We start from the raw sequence: 14,456 nt of genomic DNA on the forward strand, positions 1-14,456 counted from the left end.
CAAGCTTAGGGCACACAAGTGTCTCTGGGCACAGGTAGGATTCCCACTCCTCCCTGTCCCACCAGTGGCCTTACTGTCAAAGTAGCTGGTATCATCCTCTGACTCCAGCTGAGGAATAAATTCAGCCTTCTGGCGAAGAAGTCCTGTCCAGTCCAGACCAGTGAAGAATGGGTGCTGCTTCACCTCATAGGCACTGCCTGTGGACAGGGATGGTTTGGGCTGGTGGAGTCCAGGTCAGCACATCCAGTGAGAACCTAGTTCCTGAGAGGCTGGGCTTGGAGGCCTCAGCTCCAACATCTTCCTCTTCCGCCCACAGGGAGCACGGCAGTCAGGAACCAGGGGCACTGCTCACACCTGAAGCCTGAACCTCCCAGTTACATGGACAGCCCCGCTCCTCCCTTACTGGGGCCTGGCCCACCTGTGCCCAGTCTCTCCAGTGGGTTCTGGTGGAGCAGTTTTGAGGTGAGATCTTGGGCGTCCGGCGGCAGTGCATCGTCCCCCTCAGGCCACACAATCTCATCTGAAGAGTCATCGGGGTGACAAGGGAAGGAGTGGGTTAGAGAAGGTCTTAGAAGTCGTGGGCAGAGTGGGGAGCTGGAGAAGAGGGTCCTAGGATAGGATATGCCATGGGGAGGTATAAAGGGCCCAGCCCAGAGCCCTGAAAGCCTTTCCTGGGACCCACTTCCTTCAAGTTGCACAAGCTCCCCTCTTTCTGGGGGAATCTCCCACATCCTCGACCACGGCTGGTTCTTTGATCCAGAGTAGCCACTGAAAAGCAGTGGCATCCTCTGTTCTAATCTCCAGCTCACCCTGCCTTTATACTCCTGACACATGTACACTCACACACACACACACACACACACACAAACTCACACTCACGGCACAGGTACACCCATGCACATATGCGGGATCACAAACATGATCAGAACAAGTGCTAGGTGACACACAGGGTGTGCACGTGCACATCTGAAGCAAGCACACCAAGCACACACATAAGAATTCAGAGCAAGAACTTGTAAGCCTCACAGATCTTGTGAAAATCATATCTGTGGATCTGGATTCTGTCCCCGCAGTGGGCTGGGGTGATGGTACCTACCACTGATCACTTGCCCAAAGAGCTCCTCTGGAGTGTCTCCAAAGAAAGGGACGCAGCCCACCAGGAACTCGTACAGGATGATGCCCATAGCCCACCAGTCCACTGGCTTCCCATAGCCCTGCCGCAGGATCACCTCAGGTGCAATGTACTCCGGGGTCCCGCATACCTGGGCACAGAGAAGTTGGGGGGCTCAGCATCCTGAGATAGTCACCTGGCATGGTGGCTGGATGGGTGGGGGTGCTTCCGCTTCTTGCTGCAGAAAGTCTCTGAATGAAGACTCATCGCACTCTGGTTAATGAGCAGGAGTGACAGGAGCCCCAGGGTACCAGAGCTGGCGCTATCGGTGGGGTGAGTTCACGTATTTCCTAATTAACTGAAACGTCTAGTTCTATCCCTCTTGGCATGTGGTGCCCACAACTGGCCTCTGCCCTCCGGCCTCCCAAAGAACAGACCCTATGGCCACGTGACTACTACAGCGACTTGTGGACAGTCACAACCTGAAATGTCAAATCAGGAAACGCCCAGAGGCCACTCTTTGGATGCAGCCCAGTGGAAACTTGGAGCTGTGTTCTCAGGACACAGGCGCTGGGAGAGCTCTTGCCCTTCACTGAGGCCAGGAGGCTCAGGACCGACCTAGCGTCAGCTCTGAGAGTGTCAACGGTCCTGAGACTGATCTTCTCCCAAGCCCCAGGAGGAAGATGATTTTGGATTTTCTACCCATTTGATTCTCATGGGCCACCCTATTTCCAAAGGTGCTCCCTCTCTTAACACCTCCCTGGAACCACAAGGAGGAAAAGACAGGCGCTCTCAGTCTTAACACTGAGCTGCAGGGGAAGCATGCGGCTCCCCATTCTTACTCTGAGGCCTGGAATTCAACCCCCAAGCTCTCAACCGTCCTTCTTACCTGCTTGTCCAGGAACTCCCGTGCATCCTTTTCAATGTGGCCCTCGTACAAGTTTGTGGTCAGACTCATAAGGCCAATTTTGGAAAGGCCAAAATCAGTGAGCTTGATGTGACCCATGGATGTAATCAGCAGGCTGGGAAACCAGAGAAACAAATGTCTGGAGTTATCTCCTGGTCTTACAAGAGCGCTGACTTTAGCATACTCCCCCTTTCCCCACTCAGACAGGGGAACAGGCAGCTGTGAGAGAACAAGCAGCTCTGGCAGTGTGAAAACTGCACTCGGCACGAGCAACTAACCTGCCTTTTGCCCAGCCCCCCGCCCCCCAAGTCACCTCTGTTTACTGTCCTCGACTGTGCTCTACACTGAGGGCAAGTATTGGCCGGCTGAGGAACAAGCTTTCCTCCACAAGCAGTCAGCCCTGTCCTAAGGCTCCAGCCATCTCCAGCCCCCTCTTCTGACCTGGGGGGCTCACAACACCCCAAATCAGGGAGAAGGGGAAAGGGGCACAATGATCTCATCCCAAATCTATAGCTGGACTTTGGGGGCTCTAAGATCTCACAGGGAACTGTCTTTTCCCCTTCACACACACTGCCTGAGCCATTTCATTTAGTGCCAAAGGCTTCGGCCCTGCTAGCCCTGTACTCCCTAGTATCTCTGGCCCTGACTTCTTTTATGAGCTCCACACCTACTCACTGCCAGAAGCCCTGTGGGCACCCTGAACTCAACCTGTCCAAACAAGCTCATGCCTCCGAATGGGTCCTCTTCTCAGTGAAAAGCAGTGTTTCTCTTACCCTACTGAGCTCTGTGATAAGTGCTTTAACGATTGTTTATAAAAATATTCTGGCTCATGAAAGGTTTTACAGAGGAATAACACAACCAAAGCAGGTGTTATCCCCAAGAGGAGGAACACGAAGCTCAAAGAGGTTTAATTCACTGACCTGAGCTCACAGGGTTAACAAGCTCTATGAATGCAGTCTGTCTAATGTCAAAGCTGCTTTCCATGACAGAGACTTATCACCCCAGCCTCAAGACACAAATGTGGAAGATGTCCCAGCCTGCTCTCTCACCCCAGCCTTACCATTTCCTTCCCACTTCCCCATCCCTCTCTTCTCCTGCCCGACTCTTCTCCAGGGGCCTGGTCTACTGCTGTGGTCTCACCACCTCTTTCCATGGGCAGTGATCTTCCTAAACCTAAATCAAAGTCTGAGTGCGTCTCCCCGTGGTTAACAGACCCTTCAGAGACTCTCTGTGTATATTCTGCGCTTAGTTGCTCAGTTGTGTCCGACTCTTTGCAACCCCATGGACTATAGCCCGCCAGGCTCCTCTGTCCATGGGGATTTTCCAGGCAAGAATATCGGAGTGGGTTGCCATGTCTTCCCTTCAGGGGCTCTTCCCAACCCAGGGATTGAACCCAGGTCTCCCGCAATACAGGTAGATTCTTTGCTGTCTGAGCCACCAAGGAAGCCCTGGGTCAGAGATTCTCTAGGACCCTTTAAAACTCAACCCAAACTAAATAAAAGGTCCCCTGATGGTCCAATCCCTGCCCCTCAGTCACTACTGAAACTAACAATCTCAGCTTCAGCCACACTGTACTATTTGTAGTTCCTCACACCTGTGTGTGTCTTTGTATATCCTGCTCCTCAGCATGAGAGTCGCCCACACAGGACTTAAGCTCTATAGACTAGAGATAAGAATACAGTGCTTGACAGAGAGCACATGTCAGTAAATGCCAGGCCACTTGCTCTGCCATCTACTAGATGTGTGGATTCTTTTGCTTCTGCTTGGGTTCTTGGGTAGAGCTCCTCAGTGATTCTTTGATGTCACCAAAGCTTTACAATGCCCCTGCTGGACCTTGCTGTCAATGTTCTTTGCATCTGGGGAGAGTCAGGGGTTAGAGTACCAAGCCTGGGCGCACACCCACATGACTAGCCATTTGGGATAGATTCAAACATGCTGTGTCTGCCTTCATTTATCTTGAGACCCAAGTGGGAGACCCTAAACAAGGGACTCGAAGAGTGGGCATACTTGTCAGGCTTGAGGTCGCGGTGCACGATGCCGTAATTGTGTAAGTACTCCAGGGCTAGCACGGTTTCTGCAAAGTACAGGCGCACCATGTCCACAGGCAGGGCCCCGATGTTCTTCAGCAGCGTGGCACAGTCTCCTCCTGCAACAAGCCCAGGCCACCATGAAGCAGGGAGCCAATGCCCTGCTCCAGATGGTGTCAGAGGCCCCAGAGGAGATGGCCTCATCAAACTCCCTGGCGCTAGAGACGGTGATTCTAGCACCCCTGCTGCTGGTGTGGGTGGGAGACAGACTGTAGACTGGAGCAGGAGCAAGAGGAGTCGGCTGGGGACGGTCAAGGCCACTGTTCAGGCCAAAGAAGGAAGGAACCCAGGCCTCTATGCCTGTAAGTTGACTTGTTGGGACAGGACTAAGTTATTTTTGGGTGGGAATCCTGTTTATTGTAAACATGTCTGGCTGATATTTCAGCATGTGTTATTTCCTTCCCATTGGCTGTCCTTTAGTTTTGAGTAAAGTAACATTGTAAACTCCCAGCACATACCCAAGGAATTAAAAGGGGAGTGTTGTTCCCAACTTCAAGACTTAGGCATATTTGGAAGCTGTGCACAGCCCTTGACGAAAGGAGAGGGAAGGCCACCGGAGAAGCTGTGCTCCACCATGCTCTTCTGTGCCACCCTGAGCACGCTGCATGCTCTTTAAGGGGTGCCCTCTAAAGCCATCTGTCGGGGTGGCAGCCTGCCTTTCTCCCAAGGGCCCAGATGCAATCCTCCCAGTGACTGACCCTGGGCGTGGGTGGCTCTGCTACCTCCTCAGCCCTGTGTGGTGCCAGCAGGCTATGGGCTGTGCAGGCATTGGGCATAGGTTTTACAGCTGAGGGACATATACCCCGTCCCAGAATGCCTCTTTCTGTGCCTGACATGGGCAGCCTCATGGCAGCTCCAGCTCCAGAAGCCTCTTCCTGGGAGAGGCACGGCACCTGGTGCCTGCCATGGCCAAATGGTCTCTACGATCCTAAAGCAGAAACCAGGGCCAAGGACAGGTGGGGAAGCTGGGCCCTGAAACACCACAGCCACACAAAGCTGCTGGGCCTTGATCAGGGCTGTCTCTGACTGTGCCTTGGCCCCTAGGGCAGGCCACCTGCCCCCCATACCTTCCACATACTCCATCACCATGCACAGGTGGCGCTTGGTTTCAAAGGAGCAGAACATGCTGACCACAAAGGGGTTCTCAGCAAAAGTCAGGATGTCCCGCTCCACGAAGGCCTGCTGGATCTGGTTCCGCAGGATCAGGTTCTGCTTGTTGATCTTCTTCATGGCAAAGCGCTGCCGGGTGGACTTGTGCCGCACCAGGAACACGGCCCTGGAAGCAAAGCCCGTCTGTTCCGCACGGCCCTTGGCCATGCCCTCCGCCACTGCGCGCCTGGGGGTCAAACTGACTCCTCTCACACCTTATTGGTGTATGGAACAGCGGGGCAGGTGGTGCTCAACAGTGAGAAGGACACGAGGGCCTGCCCTGGGAGCTCGTCAAGTTCCTGAGGACACAGCTCAACCCCTCCTCAGAGCTCATAAGAGGAGGAGTGCCCCCAAGGGAAGAGGGGCTCTTGCCCAGGAAAGGCACCACGCTCAGCTGTCAGAGGGAACTGCACTATCGTCTCTCTAGGAGGCTTCAGGGAGGGAGAAGGGCCATCCTGAGGGACAGTCCTGCTGCCCAGAGGACCAGGTACCACTCACTTCCAGAAAGAAGAGCCCACGGGCCAACTGAGCTCTAGTCCCTGCCACACCCGACCCCTGCCTTTACCCATAGGCGCCATTGCTGATGAGCTTAATGGTTTCGAAGTCCTCCTCAGAGGGTGTCTTTTTCGATGTCAGAGATGCCCCACGGCCCTGGAAGACAAGGGAAAAGGCAAGGGGCAGGCATGCTCGTCAGAGTGCGCACACCTGAGGAGGCTTGCCCCAGTGTCTGCCCCGCTCAGCCCTGCCGGATCCTCCCCACTCCTCCCAGAGCTGAACAGCCCTCAGACCGCGCAGCAACCACCCTCTCCACTGGCCCTCCTGTAGACAGTCTCTGAGAGAACCCACAGCCCGCGCTTCACAGGGCCCAGGCCCCAGGGTTGAGGCAAGAGCTCAGAGTCTTTACCTCGACTGAATCATCTGTCTCCGGAGTATCAGGACTGTCATAGCTGCTCAACTGGGCCATTTCTAGAAACAAAGCAAGGACACAAGACAAAAGTGTGCGCGGCAGCCTCAGGCCTCTCGGCCGCCCGCTCACGCCAGAGGACAGACGCGTGCAGGGGAGCCATAAACGCTTCCTGCGTGGGTCTGGGAGGCGGTCTTGTGGCTCTGACTGTAGTGGAGTCACAGCTTTTGGACTTGTTTGCCAAATAACATTGCCACTCGTATCTGAGTCCAGTGCCATTCAAAAGGCCTGGAAAATGCTATAAAGCTTCCCTCAAACTCGGGACAATAGCTGAAAACAGGCCTGAAGCTGGTAGCCGGCCCCTGTCCTGCTGCCAAGACTCTGCTCTGCTGGGTGAGGCCGGGAAGCAGGAAAGGCAGGGGCGGGGCGACTAGAGACAAGGGACTCAGACGCCCACCTTTACGAGGGGCTCAGCGTGAAGCCCAGAGTCGGGACCACCCCAAAGACACAAGGGGACCTGTAAGGTGGCTGCAGGAGAGGCAAGCATGCAGACGAGGTGACCGTTTCTGAAAATGTGATTGTGGTCCTTGTGTTGACCTCTTTTGACCTTTAGGATCTAAATCCAACCCAGGTGCGCCCAAGACAGCCCCGCTTGGGTGTCAGAAGGCAGATGTGGACTATCTCGAAGGAGTGGCTCTTTTATGACACAGAACACAGGGTTTTCCTGCAGCCCTCGGGCCTCTGAGGCTGTGTTGTGTCCCTGTCCAGCTAACCCTCTTCTCCCAGTGGTTTCTCTGCTGTTAGAGCGTGTAGGCTGTGGGGCCTCTTTGCAGCCACGAGGCTGCATGCTCACCCTCTAGGGGATCCCGTGTGAGGCCCAGTTGGCTAACGATGTAGCGGGGAATGTCACATTTAATCCCTTGTCCCTCTTTGGCGTGGCCCTCAGCTGCTTCTAACAGGTGGTAGAACTCTTCAGGGTCAAACTCCTGTACCGGGGAGAGAGGTAGTCAGTGGTGAGACCTACAAGCGAAGGCTGCTGGCCTTTATGGTTTTAAGGCATTTACCCAGAGCAGGAGGAATAGGAAGACTTCCTCTTTGTGATGGACACCCCTACCCCAGAATCCCCAGAAACATCATGAGTCAGGGACCAATGGGGACAAAGCTATCTTAAAGGTCACCTCCAGATTGAACATCCTAAACATCTGCTGTCTTCTACAGCAAGACAACTCAGAGCTTTCAGTTTCAAGAGAGCTCTGCCTATCTGCCTGGTCCAAAGCCTTGTGCCAGCCAGACACAGCATTGTCGGCGTCTTCCCATACCTAGTGCAGAGGGGCAGTCCTGGCCACCTTCAATCACACTTCACAGCCCTGGTGGTACACACCCATGCTGTCAGGCATCTACTGAGCAACCCCTGTGTCCTGGGGTCTAGAGAGCCATATGGACACAGCACAGAAGTCTTTGTCTGCCCAGAGCACAGAATAATGAGGGCCTCACTGACTGAGTGCCTACTAAGTGTCACACTCGGCACTAAGCCCTGATAATACCTCTGTGATCTTGGGGAGGAAGTCAAGTCTCACAGAGATGCATGGATTTGACCATGGCCACAGAGGTAGGGAGAAAGACAAAACCATTGCACAAGACTAGACTTAACTGCCAGCCCCTGTTTAACCACAGACTTCATGTTGCAGGAGCAGCCCTCTGGTCACCACAACCCCAGCCTCCACTGCTTTTCTTTACCTCTGGTCTCAGGGGTTTAGAAAACACCACCACCACCTATTTGGGTAAAATCTAAGCCAGACTGGGAAATTCTATTACCTGCTTCTTCCTCCATCCCTGTCTAGTCAGAATGCCTACTTCATAAACTCCCCTCCACCCAAATCTCCTTATCTGGTCTCTACCACCGTCCTAGTTCATGGCGCGCCTCTCTCACATGAACTGTGTTAACAGCCTCTGCCCCACTGTCCCTGGCTCATCCTGCCTTCTCCCCCAGTTCACTATCCATGTTGTGCCCATAGGTATCTTTCTCAGGAGTAAATCTCATGGAGTATTACTCAGAAATAAAAAGGAACCAATTACTGCTGCATGCAATAGTATGTATGAATTGCTACAAAATTATGCTGAGTTAAAGAAGTCAGAACATACTGCATGATTTAATTTATATGAAACTGTATAAAAGGCAAACTTAACCACAGTGAAAGAGCAGATAGGTGGCTGTCTGGAGTGGGAGGCGAGGTGGGGAGGGGAAAGGGGCTGATTGCAAAGGGGCACAAGGGAATTTTCTGAGGTGAGAGAAATATCTTCCATCTCAACTGTGGCAGTGACTAGACAGGTGTAGATTTGTTAAAACTCACTGAACTGTATAACCAAATAGGATATATTTTATTGTATGTAAATCATACCTTTACAAAGTTAGTTATAAAAAGTAAATCTGACCATGTCACATTCTTACTTAAACTTCCTGATGGCTCCCAGTGGCCTTACGGATAAACACAAACTCCTGAACCAAGAACCCGCACCCTTCATGGTCCTGTCATGATCCAACTCCCAAGTTTTTCCCTCACCAGCTCTTCAGACACACCCACACTCCATCAAATGTCCTTTCTGACAGCTCTCTCCTGGTAAACTCAGTTATCCTTCAAGTCACTGACGAAGCTTCACGTTCCCCAGGGGGCCTTCACTCAACATTCATTCCTGTCCATCCTGAGAAGCACGTCCTTCCCCATGTTCCCACTGCACCTTGGATTTTCCCCTTCACAACACTTCGCCAATATCATAACTATTACTTGCACATCTTCAGGCTTCATACCTAAGGCATTCAAGATGAATTCTAACCCTGCTGCAGAGGAGGCATTATGGGATCAGGACTCTGCTTTATTTATACCTGTATCTCCAGTGTCTAGAATGAAGGAGGCATTCAGTAAAGTGTCACTGAATGATCAAATGAAGGGTGGACTCAACTTGTGCAAACAAAACTGGCCTGTGCTCCTTAGCCCGGGGGCCCCCACTAACCTGGGCCTGCTCAGTGTGGGGTGGGCAGATGAAACCTCTCCCCACCACTCTCCTCAGAGGTGTCCATGTTTCCTCAGGGACTCATTTGGTCCCCAGTGCTCGCACATCATATTTAAATAGGGACTTCAGCAGCAGAAATGGCAGCGGGTGCCCCCACAGTTCTGCTGTTAGCAGAATACTTCCTCTGCAGTCCCTATTCCCACCCCTCCAGCCACCACCACCCCCCAACCTTCCCAGAGCCCACTCACCAGGCATTCCAGGAGACGAGCAGGGCGGGCAATGACAATCATCAGCTTTTTCACCAGCTGCATCACAAAAGCCACTTCTGAACTCTCTGAGCGCTCATGAGCCTGTAGAGAAGACAAAGGTAGCTTGAGTGATGTGCCGGCCCAGCGTGGTGGAGCGAAGCAGGACCAGCCTGAACAGAGCCGACTCTGGGGAGAAGCGCTTTGTAGTACAGAGAGTTCTGCAAAGCAGAGACCTTAGAGGAGGTCAGTGGGCCATGAGCAGGAGCCACGTGAGCTGGTGAACACTGCATGACACAGGAATGTCACACGGACACACCACTTTACCTGCTTCTCCATCCAGCAGGCTTCACTTACCTACCAGACCCCAGCTCAAGAGGCAGCTCTCAATGGAGCCTTCACTGATGCTTTCACCACAGACAGACTGTAAGGAATAGAAAGACCTCAAAGCAGGAGAGTGATGCGAGCAGCAGGGACTTCAGAGAGGCGGCTCTGGCTGTAGTGGGGATGGTGCATGAAAGAGGGCAAGTCTAAAAGGAGGAAAACCCACCAGCAGGCTATGGCAATAGTGAAGATGAAAAAGGCATAAATCAAGGAAGTAAGAATGTAGGGAAATGGACAGACTGGGCCATCTGAGAGCAGCCCTGAGGGGTGCATGAGGCAGGAATAGATGGTAACTGCAGCTCCAATTTTAGGGAAATTTCAGTGAACCCCTAAATGAAACAGATAATATAAAGAGATATGCAGTTTAGGTAAGGATAGGTAGTAGTAGTTAGTAGTAGTTAAATTGCTAAGTCGTGACTCTTGCAATCCCATGGACTGTAGCCTACCAGGCTCCTCTGTCCATGGAATTCTCCAGGCAGGAATACCAGAGTGGATTGCCATTTCCTTCTCCAGGGGATCTTCCTGACCCAGGGATCAAACCCAGGTCTCCTGCATTGTAGGCAGATTCTTTACCAACTGAGCTACAAGGGAAGCCCCAAGGATAGGTAGAGAACATATTCCCTTTAGCTTTAAAGACAAAGCAGGTAAGTGGAAAAGAGTTCTGTTTCGGACCTGGAGAGTCTGAGCTACTACACTAGCTACTTCCTGAGGTATTTGCTCAGCCCAGGAGAGCTTCTTTTTTCTGGAAACTGTTCTGACTTCTAGAATCCGTGTTGTGTGGCTGCGCTTTCCCTCCCACTTCCAACAGCTGACCAGAGGGGATATAGGTGCTGAAAGATGGATAGAACGACAACGGTTAATATCAGGGTGACAGAATCCACTTCTGGGGAAAAGGATGAGCATGCCTACCAAAGAGAGAACAGAGTGGACTGGAGGAAGATGAACACTTCCTGGGCTTTCCACAGGTTCTCATTTCTAGCTCTGGTCCGTTCCGAAAGCCTGGTTGCATTGCTGTCTTCAATTCTCTAAGACCTGCCCTTTCAGTCTTTATATAATAAACTGTTCTGAGGTGGCTCTACTACTCGCAATGAAGAATACCAGCCAACGTGAGAAGGCAAGTGAAGGATCTGAAACTCAGGAGAATGCAGGTGGGCAGGGGCCCTTAGTGAATGGATGACAACTGAAGACATGGGAGCTGTCAGGACTGATCAGAGTGAATAAGGAGAACGGGAGCATGGATGCTCAGGAGGGTGTCCCTAGGAACACCAGAATTTAAGAGCACTTGTGAAGGGGCAGCAAGACAGGAGAGAACAGTGTCACGACAACCAGGGGGAGGGGAGATCAAGGAGAGGTTTGTTCACTGTGCTAACTCCTGCAGAGAGGCAAACGAAGATGAGGGCTGAGAGAGGTCACAGGATTTGGCAACTGGTCAGTTAGTTCTTTGGGGACTTTTGCCTGAAACAGTTTTAGTGGAATATGGGAAGGGAAAGTGGAAGGCAGGATGCTGAATAGTGAACAGGTTGCAAGGAAAGAAATATAGCAAATGAAGACCATTTAAAAACAAAAACAAAAAAAACCTGGTTATTAAATGAGAAGAGAGGCTGGGCACTTGATGAAATTGTGTTCACTCTTTTAAGGTGCAGCCCAAATATCAACTGTGTGAAGGCTCATCTAAGACCCCTGCTCCATGACACACACACACGAAGAACAAGAAGTAACAGCTCCCTTTTCTACGTTCCCCTAGCTGTTTGCTCATAGCACATGGTACTAGCATGTTTGTCTTATAATTAACCGTCTCTACAGCTATGCTGCTGGGCCTTGTGAATACACAGCCTGTGTCTTTCTTTTTCCCTCACATACTAAGCCTAGCATAGGTGCCTCTTATATAGCAGATGTCAATGCTTGCTGACTAAGTGTTTGAAAGTGTAAGATCTTAGGCTGTGGAATGAATAACCTCGGTGTGGGTTCCAACTCTGTTACGCAAGAAACAAGTTATCTTGGGCTCGCTTGGCCCCTTTAAGTTTTGGTTTTCTCATCTGTTTATTTAGAGAATAATAATAGCACCTTCCATACAGTGCTGTTGTGAAGTTAAATTAGCGCAGTGCCTAGCATATTCATCTACCAAGGTTTCCCTGCAGGCATCTTTCATTCTAGTCATGTCAAACTACTTTACCTGTAATGTCCAGAATGTACCAAGTTCCTCCACACCTCTGAGAGGTTGTTTGTACTCCTTCCTAAGTCCAGTGAACTCCTACCTCCTCACGAAGATCCAACTTTTTCTGAACTCTCCACACAGAGTCAGCATATCCTCCTCTGTGCTCAGAATTCATCTCTAGCTAGTGCTCATCAATCACACTTACTACAATAAACAAAAGTGAGGTAATTCATAGAGCACTCGGTGTGATGGCTGGCACACAGGACACTTCAATAACTAATAGCTGTCATTTTTACTGCAATACTTATTGATGGGTCTGTACACCCCAGTCAAAGGCAAATTCCTTGAGCCAGACCCGCACTGAGCTTCTTTTCTGTGTTCCTAGGGCCTAGCAAACGACAGAACGTATGACTGCACTCACTCCGTGTCTAGTATTCTTCCTACTTCCGGGGGCGATGAGGAAAATGCCTGTGGTTTCTGGGCAAGGATCTGACTTGCATTTCAGAAGATCAATCTTAGATGTACAAGCAACCTTGGAAGTCTGGTTGATTTACCTGATATCTCAGTCCCAGATTCCTATCTATTGTTACAGAACTGTTAGAAAATTATTCTTGAACAGAAACAAAGAGCTGCCAGTGATGTTTCATGGGACTTTAGCTTTTTTAAACTCGTATTTCTGCAATGTCTGAATGTAAGTATTACTTTTAAAATCAGAAAGACAATTTTATAGAAGGAAGAACTTCTTCATCTATTAAAACTAAAACCTTTCTCAAAGTAACTCTTGTCCACTGGGCTTGTCTACCTTTTAGGGGACAGAAAAGCTATGCATCTATTACATATGAGAAGACTTCCAGTATCTGACAGCAATGATCATGATCCTTTCACTAGATTCAACTTTTTCCTAAATTAAAAAAAGCAAAAAACTTCCGGCTCCTAACTTCTGGACTAACACATTGGAGTCCATTTGATTATCAGCCTTGGCTCTCAGCTCAGTTGGTGAGAAGGCATGGGTCTGGAGGTAACTGGGTCTGGACTGGGAAACACTCCAGTGACATGAAGAGCCCAGCCCCAGGGAGACAGCACATCTCCTCTCCCCTAAATTGTGCTAATGATGTGATGTGAACAGCTGTGGTCTGAGGAGAAGCACCCATCACCCAAGTGGAGAGGTGGAGAGGAAGCCAACAGTGGAGCATGAAGTAGCGACCCAGAGACTTCTCACGCTCAGGAGCACCAGGTCTCTAAACCATCTGTCCCCACTAGAGAACTTCTCACTATGTACAGGGAGCACCAGCGAACAGATAAACCCACAGAGCAGTCCTCAGGACTGCTTTATCTCGGCTGAGAAGAAGCGGTCTCAAGGCTCTGCTTACACCAGTATGTCTACCAAACGAGAGCCCACGGCAGCCACTGGGGCCTCTTTCTGGCTTTGGGTTACAAGTCTCCTAGGCAAATATTTATGAACACTACCAGTGTTGGAACCTTGGGCAGGGTGACTGGAATTAGAAAAGGAAAAGACTCATAGCACTGAGTTCTGATACTAAACAGGCTTCTCTCAGAAATGCAGGGGACTGAGGAGGAACCAAAGTCCAGCAGCAGCAGCAGGACACGTGAGGTGGGCCCCGCACATCAGCAAGAGGTGGCACGCAGGCTGGGAGCACCATGACCACGTAATCTTGGCTCAGCACTAATAACCACTGCCACATGCAGCGTTCACCAGAGTTCCGCACAAGGACACTCACATCTTGCAGAAGCTTCTCTAAATTCTCTTGAAGTTCGTAGAAGTAGTGTGAGGTAATGAGGCCACTCCGGGATTTGTCCAGGCAGTCTCGGGCCATCTCTATCACCTGATGATGAATAAAGCTCAAGGTTCCATCAGCCAAGGGCAACACGTTGTCTGGAGTGTTGGAGGAGATGAACTCGGCCAGACGCTCTTCCATTTGTGCAGTGGCCTGCAAATTAAACAGGACAAGTGACTCCTCCTCCTGAGCCAGGTCGCCTGGAGCTAAGCCGGAAGGGCCTGGTCATAGCCTGAGGACAGGCTCTGTGATCCTGCTTTCCTGATGTTGCACTCGGGGAACCTGCGACTGGACACATGAAAGGCCGCCTTCAAGTCAAGTCAAGGCCCTCTCCCATCTGGCCTTGTCCACCTCTCCACTCCTTAAAGGGCATGCTCTCTTGCTCTAAGGACACTGGGGTTCTGTTGTTTCCCTCCTCATTATGCTGTCTCATGCCTCCGTCCATTTATGCTGTTGCCTGTGTGTGGCTTTTTCACCTGCCAAGCCTGCCTGGCAAACTCCTACGACTCCTTCTAATCTCAGTTCAAGCATCCTTTTCCTCTGGGAAGTCTTTGATTCCTCCAGGCAAACTAGGGCTTCTTTTCCTCTGTGCTTCCACTGGACCCCCCAACTATACAAACTTGGTGTGTGGTCACTGCTGGTTTCTAAATCTGTCTCCAAACTGGGAACTTCTTCAAGCCAGAGGGAGTCTGATTATCTCAGGATGCTC

General features: G+C 51.1%; 1 protein-coding gene across 9 annotated transcripts in view; it reads right to left on the reverse strand.

Annotated features, from left to right (window-relative positions):
• MAST2 (microtubule associated serine/threonine kinase 2) overlaps nt 1-14,456 on the reverse strand; it is a 211,437-nt gene that overhangs the window by 5,428 nt on the left and 191,553 nt on the right. For all 9 annotated transcript variants that reach the window (XM_044945064.2, XM_044945062.2, XM_044945063.2 and 6 more), the window contains 11 exons: nt 13,691-13,900; nt 9,416-9,517; nt 7,012-7,144; nt 6,159-6,220; nt 5,820-5,905; nt 5,173-5,381; nt 4,026-4,164; nt 2,001-2,133; nt 1,097-1,262; nt 419-520; nt 75-197 (listed from right to left, as the gene is read on the reverse strand). In XM_044945064.2, coding sequence (XP_044800999.2) covers nt 75-197; nt 419-520; nt 1,097-1,262; nt 2,001-2,133; nt 4,026-4,164; nt 5,173-5,381; nt 5,820-5,905; nt 6,159-6,220; nt 7,012-7,144; nt 9,416-9,517; nt 13,691-13,900 — 1,465 coding nt within the window. The remainder of the gene's footprint in view (nt 1-74; nt 198-418; nt 521-1,096; nt 1,263-2,000; nt 2,134-4,025; nt 4,165-5,172; nt 5,382-5,819; nt 5,906-6,158; nt 6,221-7,011; nt 7,145-9,415; nt 9,518-13,690; nt 13,901-14,456) is intronic.

The sequence above is a fragment of the Bubalus bubalis genome, chromosome 6 (assembly GCF_019923935.1).
Source record: "Bubalus bubalis isolate 160015118507 breed Murrah chromosome 6, NDDB_SH_1, whole genome shotgun sequence".
In the NCBI taxonomy this organism is placed as follows: Eukaryota; Metazoa; Chordata; class Mammalia; order Artiodactyla; family Bovidae; genus Bubalus; species Bubalus bubalis.